This window comes from Lagopus muta, chromosome 6 (assembly GCF_023343835.1).
Source record: "Lagopus muta isolate bLagMut1 chromosome 6, bLagMut1 primary, whole genome shotgun sequence".
Lineage (NCBI taxonomy): Eukaryota > Metazoa > Chordata > Aves > Galliformes > Phasianidae > Lagopus > Lagopus muta.
This window is the reverse complement of record NC_064438.1, coordinates 15,220,337-15,241,301: the sequence shown is the minus strand read 5'-3', so window position 1 is coordinate 15,241,301 and position 20,965 is coordinate 15,220,337. Positions and strand designations below refer to the sequence as shown.

Genomic DNA, 20,965 nt, shown 5'->3' with positions numbered 1-20,965 from the left:
TACCTGAGATGCTTCTTAATTAGGAAGTCAAATGTAATATCAGAATTAAAGCTGATCAAATGAGAACTTAGTAATCAAGCCAAATTAAGTAGCAAATGGCTTGACTATGACTGCATCAAACTTGCAGCTGCTGTAATAAAGGCAAAATTGCTTGTAAAAAATATATATATATTATATATATATTTCCCTCTTCATTCTGAGAGCTGCTTCAGGCCAACATCACATAGCTTGCTGGAGATTAACAGCATTGGCAGTGCATAATAAAACACAGCATAAGCTGACTGCTGAAGTATTTGTCCAGTAAATCAGCTGTGCTGATTTACAGGCTGTTTGGCCTAAACAAATTATTTGCTAAGCCATGAATCTTTAAACTGTTTTGGAACATGTCACTATTCCAGAGAGACTATTGGCTTTTGGGTTTTCTTAACATGAGGGCTGTTCTGAAAGTAATGCCTCTATTTGATTGCATTGGCCCATGATATCAGAGGTGGGTGTTGGTGGCATGTCAGTAGAGGTTTCAGTAGAGGTTGAACCTTCCCACCAATACTCCATTACATTTTGCTGCTGTGTGACAGATGGCAGCAGAGGGGCAGTCTGGCAGAATGGCATCTGACGTGGAAGAGCAAAAGAAGTAAAGGTGGGGGATTGAATTCTTCTGTATGGAAAAAAATGGCACCACTAACATTCATTAACCCTTGCTGACCGTTTATGGAGACCAAACAGTGGATGTGAGCACAGTGAGGTGGTGGATCATGCATTATAACAATGTGGCAACAGACAGTCATCTCCACTGGTGCAGATTTTTATGAGTGCCACATGTAGGACCTTCACTGGTGAAAAGATATAGCTAAAGGTGGTGATGATGGAAAACAGTGTTTTGTAGCTGAGAATTTGCTCTACAGAATAGTGTTATTGTCTTCATTCTATCTGTTCTAATTTCCATGGAAATAAATAGGAGGAATTACGTTTGGAGTGATGCATGTATTGTCCTGCTGTTTGTCAAAGAGGATCTGATTAATACTTAGTAAGAAACTTCTGTCTCTTCATATTTAGCTAAGTGAGAAGAGGGTCTGGTACCCTGACATCTTATTGCCTCCTTGTCTGACAAAGATTTCCATCACACTAAAGGCATTACGTCTGGGGTCAGGCTAAACAGAGCTTTCTTGATTTCATCATCAGTTGTAATGTTTTTATCTCCTTACAAAATGTTTGTAACATTTGACTAACAAGGCAATGGTAGATGGTTTTTCTTGTACTTGGTTACTTTTTCTTTCAGGAGGCTGTGAGGTTAGCTACCTCTGACATAGAGAGGAGGGCAATCTGAGCAGCATGATAGAACTATTAAGATTTGGGAAGGAGAAGCAGTGGGGAAAAAGGACCCAATCCTATGCATTAGTGTATGATGCTTGGTCATCATGTAGAGGTGCAAGTATCTGTAATGTTCAGGAAATGAGAGAATCTTGTTTGTTGGGAAGAAAACATTAATAATTCTCTGAGATAGGACAAGGGGAGATGGCTACAAACTAAAGGAGGAGATTTAGATTGGGTATGAGGAAGAAGGTGGTTTTGTTCTGTTTGTTTGCTTTTTATAATAAAGGTGATGAGGCACTGTAATAGATTGCCCAGAGATGTGGTGGAAGCCCCATCCCTGGAGACATTTAAGGTAAAGCTGGGGCTCTGAGCAACCTGGCTTAGCTGTAGGTATCTCTGTTAATCACGGGGGGTTGGACTGTATGACATTTAAGGGTCCCTTCCAACTCAAATGATTCTATGACTATATGCATGTAAGGGGGATCAAGGACTGGTGCTGGATGAAGGGACTAGAGACTAATGGGTCAAAAATTTACTGCAGCTCCATTGCGGATTGATTTACAAACTGGGATCTCCTCTGATACATTTTTCTCTCTCTGGTATCAGAAGGGCAGTGCTTAGCTCTGCAGTAGGTTTTCCAGCATTGCATTTTCTACCCTTCTAATGGGAACCTGTGAGAGGGTGATGGGCTTTATAGACTATGAAGGTCAGTGCCAATGGACTACTGTTAGTTTTCTTAGGGCTTGGAACTAAGCAGGGGTAAGTAGACAAAAAGGCATCACCTTACCTCTCTTTGTAACAAAAATCCTCTGGAGTTCTTTCAGGTGTAATTTAGGTAACACTGTACAGAAGGTACCTCTCCAGTGAACCTCTGTTAGGTTGGTTTCTACCATTTGACATGTAGTGTGGTAAAGCATCTCTGTGCAAGGTCAGATTAATCTTTTTGTGGAGTTTTATATGAATGCTTTGCTTTGGGATTGTTGTTTCTCCATGAGTAAATCTTTATATCAGCAGCCTGCAGTGGGCTGCAGAAAAATTCATTTTTATTCCTCTCTGTGTTTATCAACACAGTGAGAGACCTTATTTGAAAATGAGCTGAATTTCCTATAGAATTGGTGGGGTTTTAAGTGCTGCGAGCCTTCAGTGATTTTATGTTTTTCCCCTTTAAATTTGAATGGGATGTGCCAAGCCACCTCTGGCCCCAGATTGGACATGATTTCCTTTGGGATGATGCTGAGACTTGGAACTGAACGTGAACTTCTGTGGGAAGGTGCACTGGGAATCGAGGGGCAGGTTGTGCGTGCGGCCATCTGTGCACTTTAGTCCAGTGGATCAGAAGATGTGATGAAGCACGCAGGCTGTGCTTTGCAGCCAGGTCCATCTGAAGCTTTGTTATTGCTGCTTTTATTTGATTTGATTTGATTTTTTTTACTTTCTGACATGTTGGTCTGGGTTCAGGTAGGGTTCTTCATTGGAGGGAAATGATAAATGTGCTGACATGTAAGTGCTGCAGTTTTTAGCAGATGATGAATTTTAAGCCTCCGCCTTGAGGCTGACCTCGCTTAATTTACCTTTGCAATAAAAGATACAGTGGATGTCCCTACTGTCTGCACACGGTGGGATTGCTAATGCATGTTATCTGTTATATAACCGCATTCTTTCTGTCAATGAGTGTGAATAATAAGAAAGATAAAACCAGAGGTTTTCTTTAAAAGTAGGAGTATTTTTCTGTGGAGGAAAAGCAAAATCCTGCTTATCTAGGTTTTGACTTTCTGAACAATGTTAATTTTATTTCACTGTATGACTTCCAAAACCTGCAGTGCATGAAACTGAAATCTTGCGATAGTGACTTTGTTCCCCAGTCTGCCAGAAAGTTGCACTGAGCTGTGGGTGGGAGAGGAAATCTGTGCAGGAACCTATGAGCCTTTGGATAGACTTGGACATCACTAGGATGGCTTTTGTTCTCATTTCCTAAATTTTGAGCCCTGCCTGTTAACACCCGAACCCATCATATTTAGGGACAGGGAGGGGGTCAGCAAAGGCTTGTCCCCTCTCCATTGCACCTGTCCTGCTTGGCAGTGTCACCTGGCCACATCCCAGCTGTCTTGCTTTTCTTGGTGAACCTCCTGACTTCAGCACTGGCATCCCCTTAGTTGTACCCTGCTCACCAGCCCTCGTGCTTCCCTCCAGGTGTCTTTCCATCTCTTCTTTCTCCAGCTCCCAACTCTTGAGCAGGTTCCTGTCCATATCCACTGGTCCAGGTTCCTGTGAGATGAAGCTGGGGGATATTGATCCTGTGGGGACAGCAGAAAGGCATGGTGGGTCTGTGTGGTGTCATGAGAGGGCAAAGTTTTGGAGTGGTTTGGGAGTTGTGTGGTGGTACACAAGCAGCAGGAATTATTTGCATAGGCCTTCTGCACTTGTAGGCTTTTAAGAATTTAGCAGCTAGCTGAGCCCTCTCGTCTGTACTGGTTATGTGAAGTGCAGGTTTTTGAAGGTTAATGACTTGCCCACAAAAATCCACTTGCAGTTGGGTAAGACAAAAGGCACTTGCTTGAAATGGAGCGGTGCCTTGTTACAGGTCCCTGCTCCTAATGCTGGAGCATAAAAGAATTTCAAATTAAGCCAACAGAAATTTAACCTCAGTAGCATTCATTGCCCTGCCTTGTTCTTAAAAGTAATTGGACTGGTTTGTTTTTTTTTAAAAAATGTTCTTTCAGAAGCTTTTATCCTTCATACTGAAACAAGCTCGGAATATATAAACCTAGACAATTCAAGTTTGGCAAAATTATAAGCTGATGAAACTGGGGTCCTGTGGTAGGAAATGCTTTATTACTGATGTTGATAATGGGTGCAAGTCCCTCCTTTTGCTTCAGAAATAGCCTAATGTGATCCAGGCTAAGCCTGTGAATTGCACAGGAGGACAGTATTCACATGTATGGTTTGGGAAATGTGTGCGTTATGGATGAGCAATAAAGCATCCCACAGCTAAATAAATTAGGCATCTTTGCAAAGAGTGATGTTACTTGCCTTATTTCAGTTAATTCTATCCAACAGGCAAAAATGTTTGAAGTAAAAAATAATAAGCAAGCTACACCGAGACTGGTTTGCAAAGCTATACAGAAGGCCAGAGCTGGAAGGTAATGATATGGAAATGAACTCAGATCACTGAGAGGGCAGTAATGGGATCCAGTATTAGGGTCAGGCAGGTGTGAAGATACTCGTGATGAAGATTTGAAAATAAACTTTCATTTAACACTCTTGGGGCAAAATGCCGTCCATTCTGCAGGCAGTCTAATTGTGCTATTGGAAAATGGTATTTTCCCCTTCTTGACCTTTTGTCCTCCATTCAATCACAGAAATCCATAGGTTCAGAGGTTTGGTTTTGACTTGCCAGGCAGAGAAGAAGCTCTGATAAGGTTTTGTAGCTATTAAACTTTCATAGATTTGTAGCCCTGTGGTTGAAGCCAGACAATAACTTTTTTTTCCTCTTGGGAATAGGGTTTCAATGAAGTCAGAGTAGCTCAGTATTAGAATTCCAGCCTTGCAAGCTACTAAGCATATGGAATTTGTGTTGAAGGGCCATTGCCTTGAAAGTTTCCAAAATCACTCTCGCTTCCTCACCTGCAAAACTTTCATCTGCAGCTTAGGCAAGGTTTGTTCTAGTTTGTTCAACTGCTGTTGTGCTGCTGCTATAGACCCATGCAGGTTCTTAGCAAAAAGCAGAGGTGTATTTTTTTCAGAGGTGTTGTGCATTGCCTGGAGTTTGTCCCACTAAAGTATATCAGAGCTGAGGGCTTCCCGAAATCCCTGTGTGAAAGATTTCTTTTATCTACTCCCTTGAGCTTTGTACTGCTGGGTTTTACACAGTTCCACAGGAACTCCAAAGGAGAAAAAGATACAGACCAGCGTTATGTTGGTGTCTTAAGAACAGATCAGCTCTTTTCAGTTGAAAGCTATGGGTAGTCTGTGTAGCTATCTGGAATTGCTTTTAAAGCTAACTTGATGTGTAAGTTTTGGGGTTGCCACTCAACCCGCAGTTCCCTTTGAAAAGGGCTATGACTTCATGGTTTATGAACCAAGATACCTTCTCTAGCAGTGGGAAGCCTAAACTGTGGTTTTTGGTGAAATCTTGTTAATTGAAGAGATCTGATAGCAAAAATAAATTAAGCTTAGTCTAGGAAGTGCTGCTGGGGGGGACACATCTATGTGGGTTTTTATGCTCTTCTGCTGATGTCAGTGACAGAAATGAGCCATGCATACATGGTTAGAGGTGTATTTCTGACTAGTTGTTTACCTGCTTTTGTGATTATTGCATGTTGCGTGCCCTCTGCTCTGCTGTAAGCAGCTTTGCATTCTGCTGTCTGACTCCCACTCCCCTTTTTGCATGGTCTGCTGAATGTACTTACTGTGCATCCAGAAAAAGCTGAGATAGATGTTGATTGTTTTTGCTTTTTTTTTTTTTTCCCCCTTCTTCTCTTGACAGTTTTTTATCATGCTGTTAATTATATTTCTGTTGGAGCTCACTGTTGTGATTCTGTTCTTCGTCTACACAGACAAGGTAAGTCAGATTCTTCATTTTTCTTTCCCCTTCAGCAAAATTTTATGCCCCTTTTCCCTATAAATAAATCATGAAGCACTTGGCTTGGTATGCACATCATGCTTCTGTCTTCCTTGAGACACCTCTCTCAGAATGCATAAACAGCCTTACAGGACTGGGCTCTCTTGCTTGCTCATGTGTACAACTCAAGGTCACAGACATTGCCAAGTGCCTGTACCATTTAAAAATAAATTTAGAAAAAATGGAAAAACCAGCAAACATACAACAAAGCATATGAGGCTTACTAGGAACATGTGGGCAGAGCCATCAGACAGGATTCTTAAAAACGTAAAATGTTTGCAATTTAAGAGCCGTATTAATATTATATCAATGGAAGCCTCATTGGCTGAAGCACACAGTTCATTATCTTTTCAAGTTGCTCCTTGTAAGACCTGTAGAAGCCTATAAATGGATAAAATTTAGTAAACTCAGCTTTTGTTTGCAATTTCAAATTTGACTTATGTTTGACTTCTGTTCCTGCTCTTGTTATTTCTGTGCAAGGGCAAGATTTCCTTATCCATATCATCTTTGGATGAACCCCAAATCAAGTGAAAGCATGCAATTATGCATAACTTGCCTATTCAATCAAAATGATGTAACGAAGTCTCTTACAATTGATGATTACTAAGGGAAAACTGTAGGGTAGGTGGCAAAAATTTGCCATGAACAGTCATCAGATATATGACCAATAAGCAGTTTTTTGGTTTTTTTTTTTTTTTAATGAAAAAACATTTGTATGTCTTACATATGGTATAAATAAGTACATTGAAGATTAATAGTAGATCTAGATTTAGTGGATCTATTGTGTTTAAAGATAATGTGGACAGGGAGTGGATAAGACTGCAATGTTACTTTCTAGAAAGGCTCCAAATTTACTCAGTTAATGAGCACTGAATGATTGTCAGGTGCACTTCTGAAGGATTGAGAAGGACTAGGTTGTTGGATGGCATGTTGTAGCTGAGACTTGGAATTAACTTGCAAGGTAATTAAAATAGAAAGGGCAATTTAAATTCCTTGTATGCGTTATTGGATTCTGAATTACTTGTAACCTCTTGGGAGAAAGATCTACACGTCATAGATGACAACTTAATGAAGGCATCTACTTAATATGCAATAGGCCTCCAAAAACCAAATACAACAGTTGGTAAAGGAATCAGAAAATATTATCATGTCATTGTTGAAATTTAAGGACTTGCCTCACTGTTAATTTGGGATTCAGTTTTGTTTTCTTCATTTCAGTGAAGGAAAACAAATGATTAGAAGCAACAGGCAGTTGGGAGAAGGATAGTCATGGAGGGGTTATGGAGACAGTCCTGATTCAGTTTGGTAAAGGAAAGATAATCATATTCTTAAGAGATCCTAAGAGGAAAACATGATAGCAGTTTCTAAAATATTGATATATTACAGGCCTGTCTTGAACTTGAAAATATAGAATCATAATTCTATAATTAGAATTATAGAATATAAATATAAAATCATAAATAAATATTCATAATTTTCTATATACAAAGAAGTATGTTTAAAAGACGAGTGTTTCTGATATTCTGCATCACCGTATCGTAAAATTCCCTGTCATTGGCAGTTACTGAGGCTGATATGATGGTATGGGTATAGGGATGATTAAGATATAATAATTAAAAGAAAATATTCATAACGCAGTCAATGCCGTTATGTCGACACGTTTCTCACGGAGTGTGCTGGTCATCTTTCAGAGGTAAAAATAATGAAAGTGTGAGGAGGGATTCCCTCCTTGCTTCAGACCTGTTGGTTTGTAGCACCCCTATCTACGTTCTTGGTAAGTATATCAAGACATTAAACCTCTTTCCAGGTCACCAACTGTAGGTTGATGCAGGAGGTGCAATACAGATTTCTGCAAGTTCAAAAATGGTTCTAAAATATGAACTCTGGTTCAAGTTCAGGTTTACTGAGTTAAGAAATTGCTTCAGTCTGTGTCTTGTGGATGATCAAATGGGGAGACTTTAAATACATGATTTTATGTTGGGGAAATTAGTGGTTTGTGTCTGTGTTACGCTTGCAGTCCTGCCTATTAAAAAAAAAAAAAAGCCTACAACTGATATTTTCTTACAGCATGCTTTCAGTTGTGTGCCAGCTATGCTAATGTGAAGAACAGCATTGCCATGTGCACTCATACAGGTAGTGCAGTGAGCCAAGACAGGTGTGCCACAGTTACCGAGTTAATGTGGTTCCTTGGAAGATCAGTGAAGGAACAATCTATGCTAACACCCACACATCAGGAGAAGCTAATACCAACTTTGCATACAGAAGCAGAATGTGACTGCAGGTTAAGTCTTTGAGGCCTCCTCTATCATGTATGTATATTTATGTGGTTTTATATATATATACTTATGTATGCACGTGAACAGCATTTCTTTCAATTACTTGGAAGTAAAGTAGGAGTGTATGTGCATGTGAAATTCTTCCCAGGGCAAAATGGTGTCCAATTATTTTTTTCTGTTACCAGGCTTAGAGTTGATTGGATAATGGATTTCCTGGCAGATTTTGTTTACTTCTACTTTGTTAAATGGATGCTTCACTCGTTTTACAGTTTATTCAGCCCTCCCTGCTTGAAACAGGGCAGTGTTATTTCCTTAATGAAGAAGCAGGACTGAGAGGGCTGCCCAAGCTTGCAAGCAGCTGGGGCGGATCTTAAATGTAAAGCTCTTGCTGTCTTGGCTGAAAGAAGCCAAGAGTCTGAGCTGTGCCAGCAGTGTGGCTGGCATTGTAGCTACCTTAAAAATACTTTGCCAGTGCCCTTTTTGTTCCTTCTTCTGCAAAATGGCCACAGTGGCAAGCCAGGTCCAGTACTGAGATATCTGCTGCAGCACAAGTACGCATCCAAGCACGTACAGATGCAATGCATCTGTATCCACCGCTGGGGCTACTGATTTAGTAGTGTGTTCATTATTAAAAAGCATCAAGACAAAAGTTCTTTACAGCTTTTGGCACAGTACTTTTATTCTTTTGATGTGGGAGAGCATGCAGCTGTGGAGATGGACAGGCCTGGCTGCTGGATTTGGGGCAGCCTGCACTGACCTCTCACTCCCAGAGACTTGGCAGCAGCCTCTCAGCTTTTAAGCTGCAGTCTTGCTCCCGTGCCCCGCAATGTTATCTTCCCTTTTTGTGATGGAGAAATGTTTGTCTTGACCTCGTGAGATAAATAGTGCCCTGGACTTTACAACTCTTTCTCTAAGCTGTCTATGTGGTGCGATGTTATAAAGAGAGAAAGGCTTGGAGAAGTAGCTCAACAATGCTTAATGGAGGATGTAAAAGAAACTCCTTGCTTCTCGGGGCTGCACTGTGTGACTCCTTGGCAGGGAGCGCTGAGTTCAAGCCTGGTTAATGCTTCTCTTTTCCATCCTACCTGATTACACTGGTTATAAATTCTTTGAGTTCTGCAGAAGTGAAATGTTGACTGTGGGGGAAGAGGGTGAGGAAACACATTCCTATGGAGAACGGGTGTCAGGAGAAATACATAGCATTTCTGTTTTGTCCTGGCAGAAATATCAGCCTGAAATATATGGGTCTGGAAGGGAGTTGTTGTGATTATGATTGTCAATCTTAAGCACTGTTTTTTAAGGCTAAATATATGTGCCCCCATTTGAGGTATTCCTGTGATATTACCAGAGTCATGAGAATGGCTACCTAACTATAGCTTGAATTTCCTCTCTGATATATATTATTTTGATTCAATTGATACAGAGAAACATTTTATATTTTATACGCTTAATAATTAACTGTTAATTGTTTCTGCGTGAGGGCCTTTCTGTATTTAGAAGTGATCCATGGAGTTCTGTTAGGGGTAACCTTAATTATATTGTGATAAAGAGAAAGCATCTGTGCCCTATTCTGACAGAGGCTGGATATTCCTTGTATTTTTCACCACCAAATTGGACCCTGCTAAAATATAAACTATGCTAGTAAAATACATGGTCTTGTACCAGTTCTAAGCTGTATACTGCATCTGTGTTGAGAGACTGTCTTTATTGTTGCTGTGATGGTTCTCCTGGAGGTTCAGAAAAAAAACAAGTCCATATTTACTTTTTTTTGCAGCCATAGTGGATGTTTTTTTTTCAGTGCTTTTGTTTGTTCAGATGTCTGCATTTTGTCAGATTTATGGGCAGAGCTATGGTGCTGCAAGTTAATGCCCGCAAATGGGAGAAAAACATTTGTTTTCTGTGGCACAGTGAATCATAATGAGTACGTTTTAGTTTTTACTGCTCTCTTACTGAAATATGATTGATGTGTAGATTATTTTGTTTCTTGTTTTGCTTCTCAAAACATTTCACTAATGATTGTAACTTCTTATAGATGTTTTGCCTGGTCCCATACAGATTACAAGCAGCAGACTGTAGAGGAATGTAGCGGGTGTGGTTTCAAGTATAGCTCAGCCTTCACCACCTCCTTTGCATTTGGCTTCACGTTCCTAGCCAGCCTGGCAGGCCTGTCAGGCAAACCCATGAAAGAGGTAGATCTGATTGAAGATGGAGTACTGGAGGCTGAAGTGAGGGGCCAGATCACCCCAACTGTGTGTGCAGTTTCCGGATGGTCTTAAGTTAGCGGAAGAAAACGCTTTGGGAAGTGCTGCAAAACTACTGGGGGCGGTCACTCTGCACTGCTCATCAGTCAGATGATCCTACCTTTCCTACCAGGGTTTCATGATCATTTAATTAGCTTGTGCCATTGCATTGGCATGTGTTAAACTTACATCGCTCAAAACTTTCAACAGTAAGAAATATTGGCTGCCTGTATCTTCCTCCTGCCTCAGTGAACAGAGCTATTCTGCCAGGCAAGGCTGGAAAAATTGCAGAAGAGTATCAGTGTGGGCAGTGTCTTGGTTTGTTGGTGTGCAGGAGGGTCTTGAGGTAACAAGGCTGTTTTTAACTCTGGGGTATTTCTGCCAGGATGTGCTGCATTAACATAGGTTTTCAGCCTGGAGAAGACTGAGAGGGGATCTTGTCAGTGCTTATAGATATCTAGAGGGTGCAGGTCTAGTGGATGGGGCCAGGCTCTTTTCAGTGGTGCCCTGCAACAGGGCAAGGAGCAACGGGAACAAAGTGGAACACAGGAAGTTCCATCTGAATATGAGAAAGAACTTCTTTGCTGTGAGGGTGACAGAGCACTGGAACAGGCTGCCCAGGAGGCTTGTGGAGTTTCCTTCTCTGGAGATATTCTAAACCTGCACGGATGCTCTCCTGCAGAACCTGCTGTAAGGAGCCTGCTTAACAGAGTTGGACGGGGGGTTGTACAGAGATCCCTTCCAACTGTGATTCTGTGATCTGTGTATACAAGATATTTTGAGCAGCTGGTACATTAGCACTTTATTTTTCAGTTAGAGCTCAATTTGTTTTGTGTTTAAAAGAGCTCTCCACACACTGATCAGTTCCTGGCTTGCAGCATCGCTCTGGCAGTGTTCTGAAGTTAGAGTTTTGCATAAGTGCTGACAGAGATAAAATCCACTCCTCTGAGAAGCAGGAATAACATTGCAGGTTGATGTAGAGGAATCTGTAGGTTGTCTCTTGTACTGTGACGCCTTGCAGTTATTGCTTTGTGAGGGTCATGGGTTAGCCCTGGTCGAGTATTTTATTTCTCTAATGCAAACTGGTAATATATAAAATAAGAAAAGACAGACGTTTCTTTGTGGCTTATTTTACTTGGTAATAAGCTTAATTTTAACTAGTTTATTAGCATTTCAGTACTGGTGTCACACAATAGGGAGTTGCAGAAATTTCATCAAAAGAATTTAATTATAACCAATTCGTTTTGGCTTCTTTTCAGCAATGCATTCAGGCACGGGTTTAAATCTGTCTCTATTCAGCAGATTACTTAAGTGTGTGCTTAAATCCACATGATTGACTTAATCATATATTGAAGTCTTGTCAAAGTTGATATGTGCCTTTTGTGTTCTTACCTTTTAAAAGAAATGTTGTTAGGGAAAATGCTAATAATAATGAAAAATTCTGAAGATGGTAAAGATGGTGGCCTTTCACTTCATAGGGAGTTTAGTGGAAAATAATGAATGTTTGCTTTAAATCATTAGTGGCTATCTTTTTGTATTTGTTCTCAAACAGCTTTCCTTTTAGTGTCTTTATCTCCAACACATCAGTTTAACCAATTTTTTTTTGAGGCAGGAGCAAGTGAAGAGAAATTTGTTTGTTTCTGTGTCTGAAAAAAAACACAAATACACCACTGGAAATTCCACAGCTTTGCTAATTCATTTGTAAAAAAAAGCAACAAAGCAAAACAAAACATTGAAAGCGGACCTGCAAACTGCTATTAACAGGGTTGTTGAAGGATAGCAAAGTATTGATGAGAAGAATTAAGTGCATGCTACAAAATAGGTGTTATTTAGGAACGGTAACAGCAGATAAAATGCATTAAGGCTCCCCACTGGGAACTCTTGATCAGCAGTTGATCAGAGCCTAATTGATTCCTTGAGTAAAGTGCTAGCAAGGGAATGGGCGCCAGGAACGGAAAATCAAACTTTCCTAAATTAAGCTCTGTGCCTAACAGAAATACCCTGCGTAAAGATAGGTAATGCATGGCCTGTCAGCTCTTCATGCCTCATGTATTCCTACTGTGGTTGAGTTCAGAAATGAAGACTGTAGGTGTCTCATCCTAGTCAGAATGGATTTTTGTTCGTACTGCAGTGAGTATAATATTGCTCATATTGCACTACTGCACACTTTGGAATAGTGCTTTGTCTTGGGAGAAATCCAGTCCTGAACTCCAGCCTGACTGGCTGGGACATTAATTCCCAGAGCTGTGTAGATGAATCACACACCACTACTGCTGCCGTCATGCCTGGCTTAAAGCCAGCTAGATCTATCTTTTATTTCCTGGCATCACTAAATTCATTTGATAAATATATGGCAATGCATCACTTAGCATACAACTGAAAGTGATGTTTCTGGTCTTCCTTCTCACTGGTTTGTAATCCCTAATCAGAGATTAGTCTGTGACGTCAGGAGCACATCAGAGAACATCTCTTTGTTGTGGGAGCACTTTTACAAACATTTGTTTCCATCGCTCATGTCTTAAATTTTAGTTTTCATAGCACGTAAATTATGAGTGGTGCAAATCTTCAACTGGCCTCTGCCTTGGGATACCTAGCAGTGTATTTAATAATCGGCATTACTGTGTGCACAGCTGTGCATACTTTTTGTCTGGGCATCTTAAAATGTGTTACTGATAGTGAGTAAGTAGTTCAGCTCTTCTTCTATGGACTGGCAGAAGTGATGCTGAAAACTGAATCCTCAAGGTGCAGCACGTTGTGGGAAGTACTAAATACTGTCATATCTTAATATGTGTAAGAGGACCTTGCTATTCTGGAGACTCAGTCTTTACTTAACTCTGCTGTGGTCAAAGAAGTCATTGCGGTGTGTAGAAATGGCCAGGAGAACTCCAGTACATGCCAACTGATCAGCACCAGCTTTAGTGGCATTTGAATCCCTTCTTTGCATCTTCTCTAAATGCTGATATGTGTTTCCTAACATTTTAGGGGGAGGAAAAAAAAAAAAAAAAAAAAAAAAAAAAAGGAAAGAATAGGAAAAAGAGAAAAAAGTGGTTTAGAAAACTGATAAATTATTAAAATGCAGCTTTAGACATCTAAATACAGGCAACATCAAGTGCAAAGGAATGACTGAGATAGTATATTGAAATAGACAATGCATTTTTTATTCATTCTGTGAACGTTTTTATGTGTCACTATGTATTTCAGACAACATTAGAAAATGACAGTAAACTAAATGTTTAACATTTTTACATGTACAGAAAGAGAAGGAAAGGTGGCTTTTTGTGTCACCCGATACATGCTGGCCAGGAGCACGCAGCTCTTGTCTAAGACTTGTCAGCTGCAACTGAAAAACAGTGTTGAAGATAGACCGCTTTATTCATATGACTTGGAGTTGAAATTCTTCCAAATCCTTCCTTTTAACTCAGTGATGGGATACACAGGATGGCTCCCAGTTGAAATGAGAAAAGACGGATCTGTGGATCAGCAGCTCTAAGTCACTGCTTGTTCAGGGACCTCTTTGGTGGAGTTGTAGCTGAAGTGTATTGACTTGGGGCTGCAGATCACATTCAGATGTTTTAGTTGTTTAAACTCCATGATGTATATGAAGCAGCCACCTTACAGCATAGCTCCACTTATCTGCCCTTCATCTGAAGCATTATGATGGTGTTGTCTTGTTGGCTGATAATTGAGGATTGAATCTGTGAAGATGGAGGAATGAGTCAGTGGTGCTTGTAATTTTGAAATACATGCCGAAATTTACAAAACCCATGTAGTCAATGGTGCATGAGAATTCCTGCCAGTGAAACAGCAACTAAATATATCTGTAATCATCTTTGATATGGACTACTTATCTTTAATCATTTGTGATCTCTGAATCTTTTTACAAGTGAGCAGCAAAGCCGGTGATATTTCTCAAAAGGAAAAGGTTGAGATAGAAGGGAGAGAAGTAGCTTTTGAGCAAAGGGATAAATCTTAACAGGAAGTAGAGAGACAACTGGGCTGAACAGTTTCTGAATGCACACGTTTCCTACTTGAAATTTTGAGTGCTTCTGATAATCTGGGTGATGACAGTATAATACAATTTCTTTACAGTTTCCTGGGATTAGCAGTGTGGAGTAGTAGAATGAGGCATATGCAAGGATTGTTACAACCTTCTCGCAATTTTAATCCACTTTATTTTACTGCAGTTATTTAGTGTGCTCTCTTTTGTCCCTTTAAATTGTGGGGAAGGCATCCTTGAGAACAGAGTATCTCTGTATAGGTTCAGTTCCTTCTTCTTGAAACTCATTCATCTTCATGTACTCTTCTTTCTGTGCCTAGCTGTCTTTGATATAATTTAGAAATGAGGGTTTTTTTTTCCTGTGTAAGACTGAATTATGACAAAAAAATGTAGTTTTGATTTGTTTGCCCTGTCCATTTTGCACATTGCTGCTGTAAGCAAGTGATGCTGCTGCTCTGCTACACATTTGTGCCAGCTGCAGCTTGCTGCTCTGAACCACAGGAAGGCAGAACAATACGTGTCATCGGCTTCTGCTGTGCTGATGCTTCCTCTGTTGACAAAGCCCTAACCTCAGCATTTAGGAAACCTTTTCAGAGTTGAGCTTGAAGGGCATGTTAAAGAGCAAACTGGATTGCATGTTACAAATCAGGAAATTATAGAAAAGTAACAAATGGGAAAAGATGCTATGATCATTTGAAGATATTTAAGAAAAGAACTAAAAAGTGTTTCTATAGAGAATAACAGTGTCGGGAAGTTATGAAGCACGAGAGGAAAAGATTTTGATTCAAAACCATGTGTTTGTTGGATTCATTGTATAAGACATTCAGTTATTCTTTTGAAAATTCAGGACCAAAAGAATTGCAGTTAAGACTTCAATTAATCAAAATGATTGAAGCGATATTTAAAAGCTTGGGAAATAATCAACATTTCTTTCTGTACAGTGTGCATGCACAAGAAAACATCCCATAGATTTCTTTCAGGTCCACCTTTTCCTTGATGAATAGAGAATGCATTGTAGTTGGCAGAAGAGCAGCTGAATGCATTCAAACAAAGAGAAGCAATGGTTTTTTCAAGGTCAGGTAGCTTGGGGAGAAAAAGAAATTGATTTCCTTTTGGGGACTGTGCAGAAAGGAGGAGGAGAATGTGTTGCGAACCTTGAAGTGTGTTGAGATCAACTGGTATTTCAGTAGATGTCAGTGAAGTGCCCTTACTGCTACCAGCTCCACTCGTGGCCATTCAGAAGCCAGATGTAACTTCCCATGGCAGGGTTATTCTCAATAGAAACCTGAGTTGTGCTCTCTTTGACACTGATTTGTGTACAAATGACAGAGGCAGCTCTTCATGACAACTGCTGTTGCCACAGAAGAGCACGGAGCCATGAGGACTGCTTTTTTGATTGTCCAGCATATCTTTTCTTTCTCTGGGCTGCATTGACATCAGTGTCAGTTTTCATGTTCGAGTGTCAGTGAGGGACAATTAGATGAGAAAGATTAGGACTGTGAAGTGGCTCTCTGTTGAATATCACAATTCTGCCACATCCATTTTAAGCCATTTGAGGGTTTCGTGCAGCATCAGCTGTTAGCACAGAATGAGCACACATGTTGCACGCACTTTCTGTATGATGAAGTCTTGGCCCCAGTGAAGTCACTGGGAGCTGTGCATTTGTTTACTGTGGAACCAAGCTATTATTCTTAATTTTAGAATTTTTGGCATCTTTCTCTGCTGGAGATTGTGCATCACAGTACAGTGCTGTGGCAAGTTCTGCATGGCAACTATGTTAGAAAGAGGGTGTTATTCTCTAGCATGATGTTGTCTGAATCTCACAGTGCATTATTTGGGGGATGCTGCTGCCTGCTTAGAATGTGGTTGAACTTTGGCTGCAGAAAAAATGAGCGTTTAAAGAGAAATGAAATTAATGAAATCTGACTTCCTGTGGCTATTTGTTTTCTAATATCTGCTGTGAAAATTTGGCTGCTCCATCTGCATTCTCAGTGACTGTCCAGCTTTCCCTTGCTATGCTACAGACTCGCAGAATTGTTTAGGTTGGAAAGGATCTCTTGGGATCACGTAGTCCAACAGCCTGCTCAAGCAGAGTCAGCTAGAGTAGGCTGCCCAGGACCATGTCTGGTCAAATGCTGAGTATCTTCACAGATACTCCATAGCCCATCTGTTCATGGATTGGATCACCCTCATAGATTTAAAAAAACAACAACAACCCTCCTACCCCCCCCTCTCCCTCCCCCCCCCCCAAAAAAACCCAAACAAACAAACAAACAAAAAAACACCCACCAAAACAACAAGAAGAAACAAGCACATGAACTCTTTGCGTGGGGCCTTATGAAATTAGTTCAATACAAATGAGCAAAACAATATTTTAAACCAGTATTTTCCATGCCATGTATATTTATTTCTGGTGTAGGTAGGATGCTGTGCAAAGCCTGTAAGGGGCCCTCAGGAAGTCACCTGCGCTGCAGCTTTCATATTTAAATTTGATTCATCTCATTGATCTTCTTTTTTAAAATAGCATATTAAATGCAAGGATTCCAATATCACTCTTTCTCAAGATTTTTCCATGTGAACCTTTATAGAGGTTAATTTATCACAGAAGATCAAGGAGTCCTGTTCTGTACAGATCTTTGTGAAAAGTGGCAGGACCGGGGATTTAGAAACAAAGGTGATGAGGATCAAGAATGGCCTGCTTGAAATTTATTTCTACAGTCACACAATATTATTTTTCTCTTTCTCATCAAAGACTCTGTCTCATTCAGCTTAACGTCATGAATCCACTGTTTAAGCAGCTTGGACTTAACAGGACTTTCCTATCCCTAAAAGCTTTGCAGCGCTCTAGCGACTCTAACCTTTCAAGAGAAGAAGACACTGAGATGTCCCTGCGTGAATTTTATTCCCTTCACTTTTTTCCCTGATGCAATTAGTCAGTGGGAATTCTAGGTTGCATGCAGACAACTTGTGTTCTGATTGAACAGAGTTAAGTGGAGTTAAGGAGGCAAGAACGTGACACTTGTTAGAGAGGTGGTCCTTATGTAGTGTCTCGCTGCTCTTTTAAGTGGTTATGAGGGAGTCTGATGAAGAGAAGAAAAATTGATGCTAAAGAAGTATGAGGTTGAGCGGAGGGTTAACTACTTCTTGAATAACAAAAATGTGTCTTTTAGCTAAGAGTGGTTGAGTGTCTCTTCCTTGTTGACCTGCTTTGAAAGAAATTTAAAAAGCTTGAATTTTGACACTTACAAAAATTAGGCCTGCCAGGATGTGAAGAGAGGTGCCCAGAATTCCCTGTCATGTCTGCAGACAGAAGTGGCGCAGAACAGCAGCAGCACTCCTCTGCACTGCCTACCACATCAACACACTTCACAGGGAAGGCTTCCTTGGATAAGAATGACTTAGCTTTCTGAGGCTTTACCTCACCTGATGGATCTTCCTTTTCACTTCTTCTCAAGGAAGTTTCCATTTCTGAGCTCTGCAGTCAGCAGCTCAGGCAGCAGGGTTAAGTGGGAGAAAGCAGGAGTTTTGTGGCACTGCTCTTCTCTCGAGGAGCGTGGGCTGCCTGCCCTTCACCTTCCCACATCACACCTGGATTGAAGACTGGAGTTGATGCTGAAGGAAATGAATGAAAGTCTCTCTCTCTGCTTTCCCAGAGCTGAGTATCAATACAGCCGGTCCCCAAACTGGGAACATAGCTTCCAGGTCTCATTTTATTGCTAAATATTATACAAACTGTGGCAGAAGGAGCTGCTCGGGATTCCCCTGGAAGCACTTGTTCTCTGGCTGTCCCTCTATCGTAAGGAATGTGGTCTGACACACAAGTAATTTAATGTGATTAAATGTTAGCCCCTTGTGTAGGTTTTGATGAGGGAGATTCTTTGCTTATTCCTCATTAGTCCTGAGTGGGCTCACTCATGAATCCTGTAACCTTGGCAGCAAGAGAACCTCCTTTTGCTTTGCTGTCTGCAAGGAAATGAATTGCACATGCATAGAAATTCATGAGTGCTGAATACTGCAATTAATTTTGTTAAAGTCTCTTTATATATTTAATTAGGGAAGAGGAAGGAAGGAGCAGCTTATCACCACTTCTAAGTCCGAAGCCACAGATCTTATGCAGCTTTCACTTTGAGATAAAAATGATTCTGTAAGGTATCCCAAACCCCTTTGTTTATTTTATGCATTGTAAGGGTGAGAAATGATGAAGGCAATAATGTGAAGTAGTGTTAACTGCACAATCTGCATGTTAAATTGATCAGCACAGGAAAAAAAAACATATTAATAGCTATTTATTACTAGTCTGAAAACTTTCTAATGGTATTTATTGGAAACGAGCTGAAATGTGAATGGCAGGTGATTGTAAATCTCAAGTAAGATGCGATGGCCTAAACGTTGTCTGAAAACGTCTTTTAAAAAGTGGTCCAGGCTTTGAACCTTGTCCATTTTTCCCATTTAATTTCATTTATACGTATTAAGTTGGCAATCGCATTGCAGATGCAAAGTCAGATGTAAAGCTAGATGTATTGGATGTGCAAATCTTCTCTTTTTATGACCAAAACAGGTGCATGTAAATGTTTCATCAGCACACCCATTAAGCTCCCAGTGGTAAATTTAGCCACAAGCCTTTGAGAGGTGCTTACTTTGCATTTAATTTAGATCTAAAAAAAGAAGTAGCAGAGCTATTTAAAATGCATTACATTCAGCTTATTTAATATTCTTGTTCTCATACATTCTTATTCATTATGTATACATTAAAAATAAATGAGTAAGTCACAGAAACACACACACACGTAAGTGATGAGGGTGGTGGTTCTAAACAGATAAAACTTAGAAACCAGCCAATCGTTTTGGGAGCTTTGGCTGAACTTAGGAGTAACGTCCCTACAGTTAGCGACACTGTTCCCGGTCTCTCCCAGGCAGAGCAGCCTCTTTTTATATTGCACCAAACAAGTCATCATTTCCACACTGCCACATCAAATACTAGAACTGTGGGGAGCTGTGGTTCTTTTTCATCTTTCTTTCTCTTATCCTTTCCTCATGGCCAGTGCCTGTCAACTTGCAAATTGCAGCATGCTCACACTTGATTGCAGTGGAGGCTTCTTTGTCATGTGCTTACAGGCTTTACAGTGTTAATTCTTGCTGCCAGACAGCCTTACCCAAGGTAAGAAGGTGCAGGGACTTCAGTTCATCTAGCACTCAGCTCTCTATGATATCACTGCTTTGCACATCAGCAGGAATAGTGTTTTCTTTTCATCCAGAAGTTGCTTACTATGCAAAGTGTCATTTTTATTGCATTGTTCAAAATGGCTGGCCAGAAATTAAACTTTCTGGACTGAGAGAGTGATGGAATGATAAATAAAGTATGGTAAATAAAATGGCTTGCTGGAATTAAAATATATTGTTTGCTGGTAAGTTGTACAGAAGGTATTGGCAACTATGCCTGAAGTGGATTTTTCTTGGAAGCATTATATACAGGCCAGTGTGCCTCTGAGAAATGTCCTCAAATGCCATTTGTTTGGAAATTAACTGCGTATCCAGTTTGGAGTATCTATGTAGTAAGTCCATAAACATCAATCAAAGCAGCATCATCTCTCCCTGTTCCAACATGTCCTCAGCCAGAATCACAGGATGCAGCACGGTGAGGGATTAAATTGACACAGACATCTGTGCATCTCTGTTGCATATTACTTGCTTCGGCATGTTTTTATTTATTCCCTTCTTTCTCAGAGGACAAAGTTTTGCTGTGCTCCATCCTTACAATTTCTCTGTAAATAATAAGACGACATTACTTCTGCCCCTTCCTGAGTTCAGCTTGTATCTTCTTGCTCAAGTTTTAGAAGAAAATTTTACAGTTTTGGAAGCTCTTCTTAAATTGCCCGTTGAGAAAAAAATACTCTTTTCCCCCATCCAATGTATTTTCCACCAAAAAAAGTCTTCTGTGGAGGAAGGGATTCCTCCACAGCGCATTTTTTCCACCCTCATCCCTTCCTATCTTGTTTCATCATGAGTCATGCTCCATTAGAGTCCTAATGTTTCTATCAATAAATGATGGATTTACCAATGGTGATTTAAGTTTAAAATTACTCGTGAAAACTTAATGAAGCCTGCAAATCATGAATTAGATTTCAAAGAAATTGTCTTTGACAGTTAAAAACTACCGGGCCTAAGTAATTTCAAAGGTAACATTTTTCTCTCTGTGGATTATGTATCAGATATACATAGACAAAGCTGGTTCTGTGGGAATTACCTTTCCAGAAGTGATAACCTGAGGCTCTCTGCCATTGTCTTAGAGCATGGGGTTGTATTTTTACAATCCAAAGTGTTCCTCATAGGTTTAAGCCATCCCTCTTGACAACTGCTCTGCCTGTGCAGCAGGGGATGCCTGGTGCTGGTTTGCAGTTTGATGAGGAAGAGAATCCCATTCCTCAAAAGTGTATGTGGGGAATTTGCTGTTGCTTGGGGCATGTTCATTTACATAATTGGATTTGTGAAAGATAATGAGAAGTTTCCTGTCCTAAATTCT

At 40.3% G+C, this 20,965-nt stretch overlaps 1 protein-coding gene across 15 annotated transcripts in view; it reads left to right on the top strand.

Moving 5' to 3' along the window:
* Positions 1-20,965, top strand: part of TSPAN4 (tetraspanin 4) — a 390,254-nt gene that overhangs the window by 338,807 nt on the left and 30,482 nt on the right. For all 15 annotated transcript variants that reach the window (XM_048948854.1, XM_048948853.1, XM_048948863.1 and 12 more), the window contains one exon: positions 5,798-5,872. In XM_048948854.1, the coding sequence (XP_048804811.1) occupies positions 5,798-5,872 (75 nt within the window). The remainder of the gene's footprint in view (positions 1-5,797; positions 5,873-20,965) is intronic.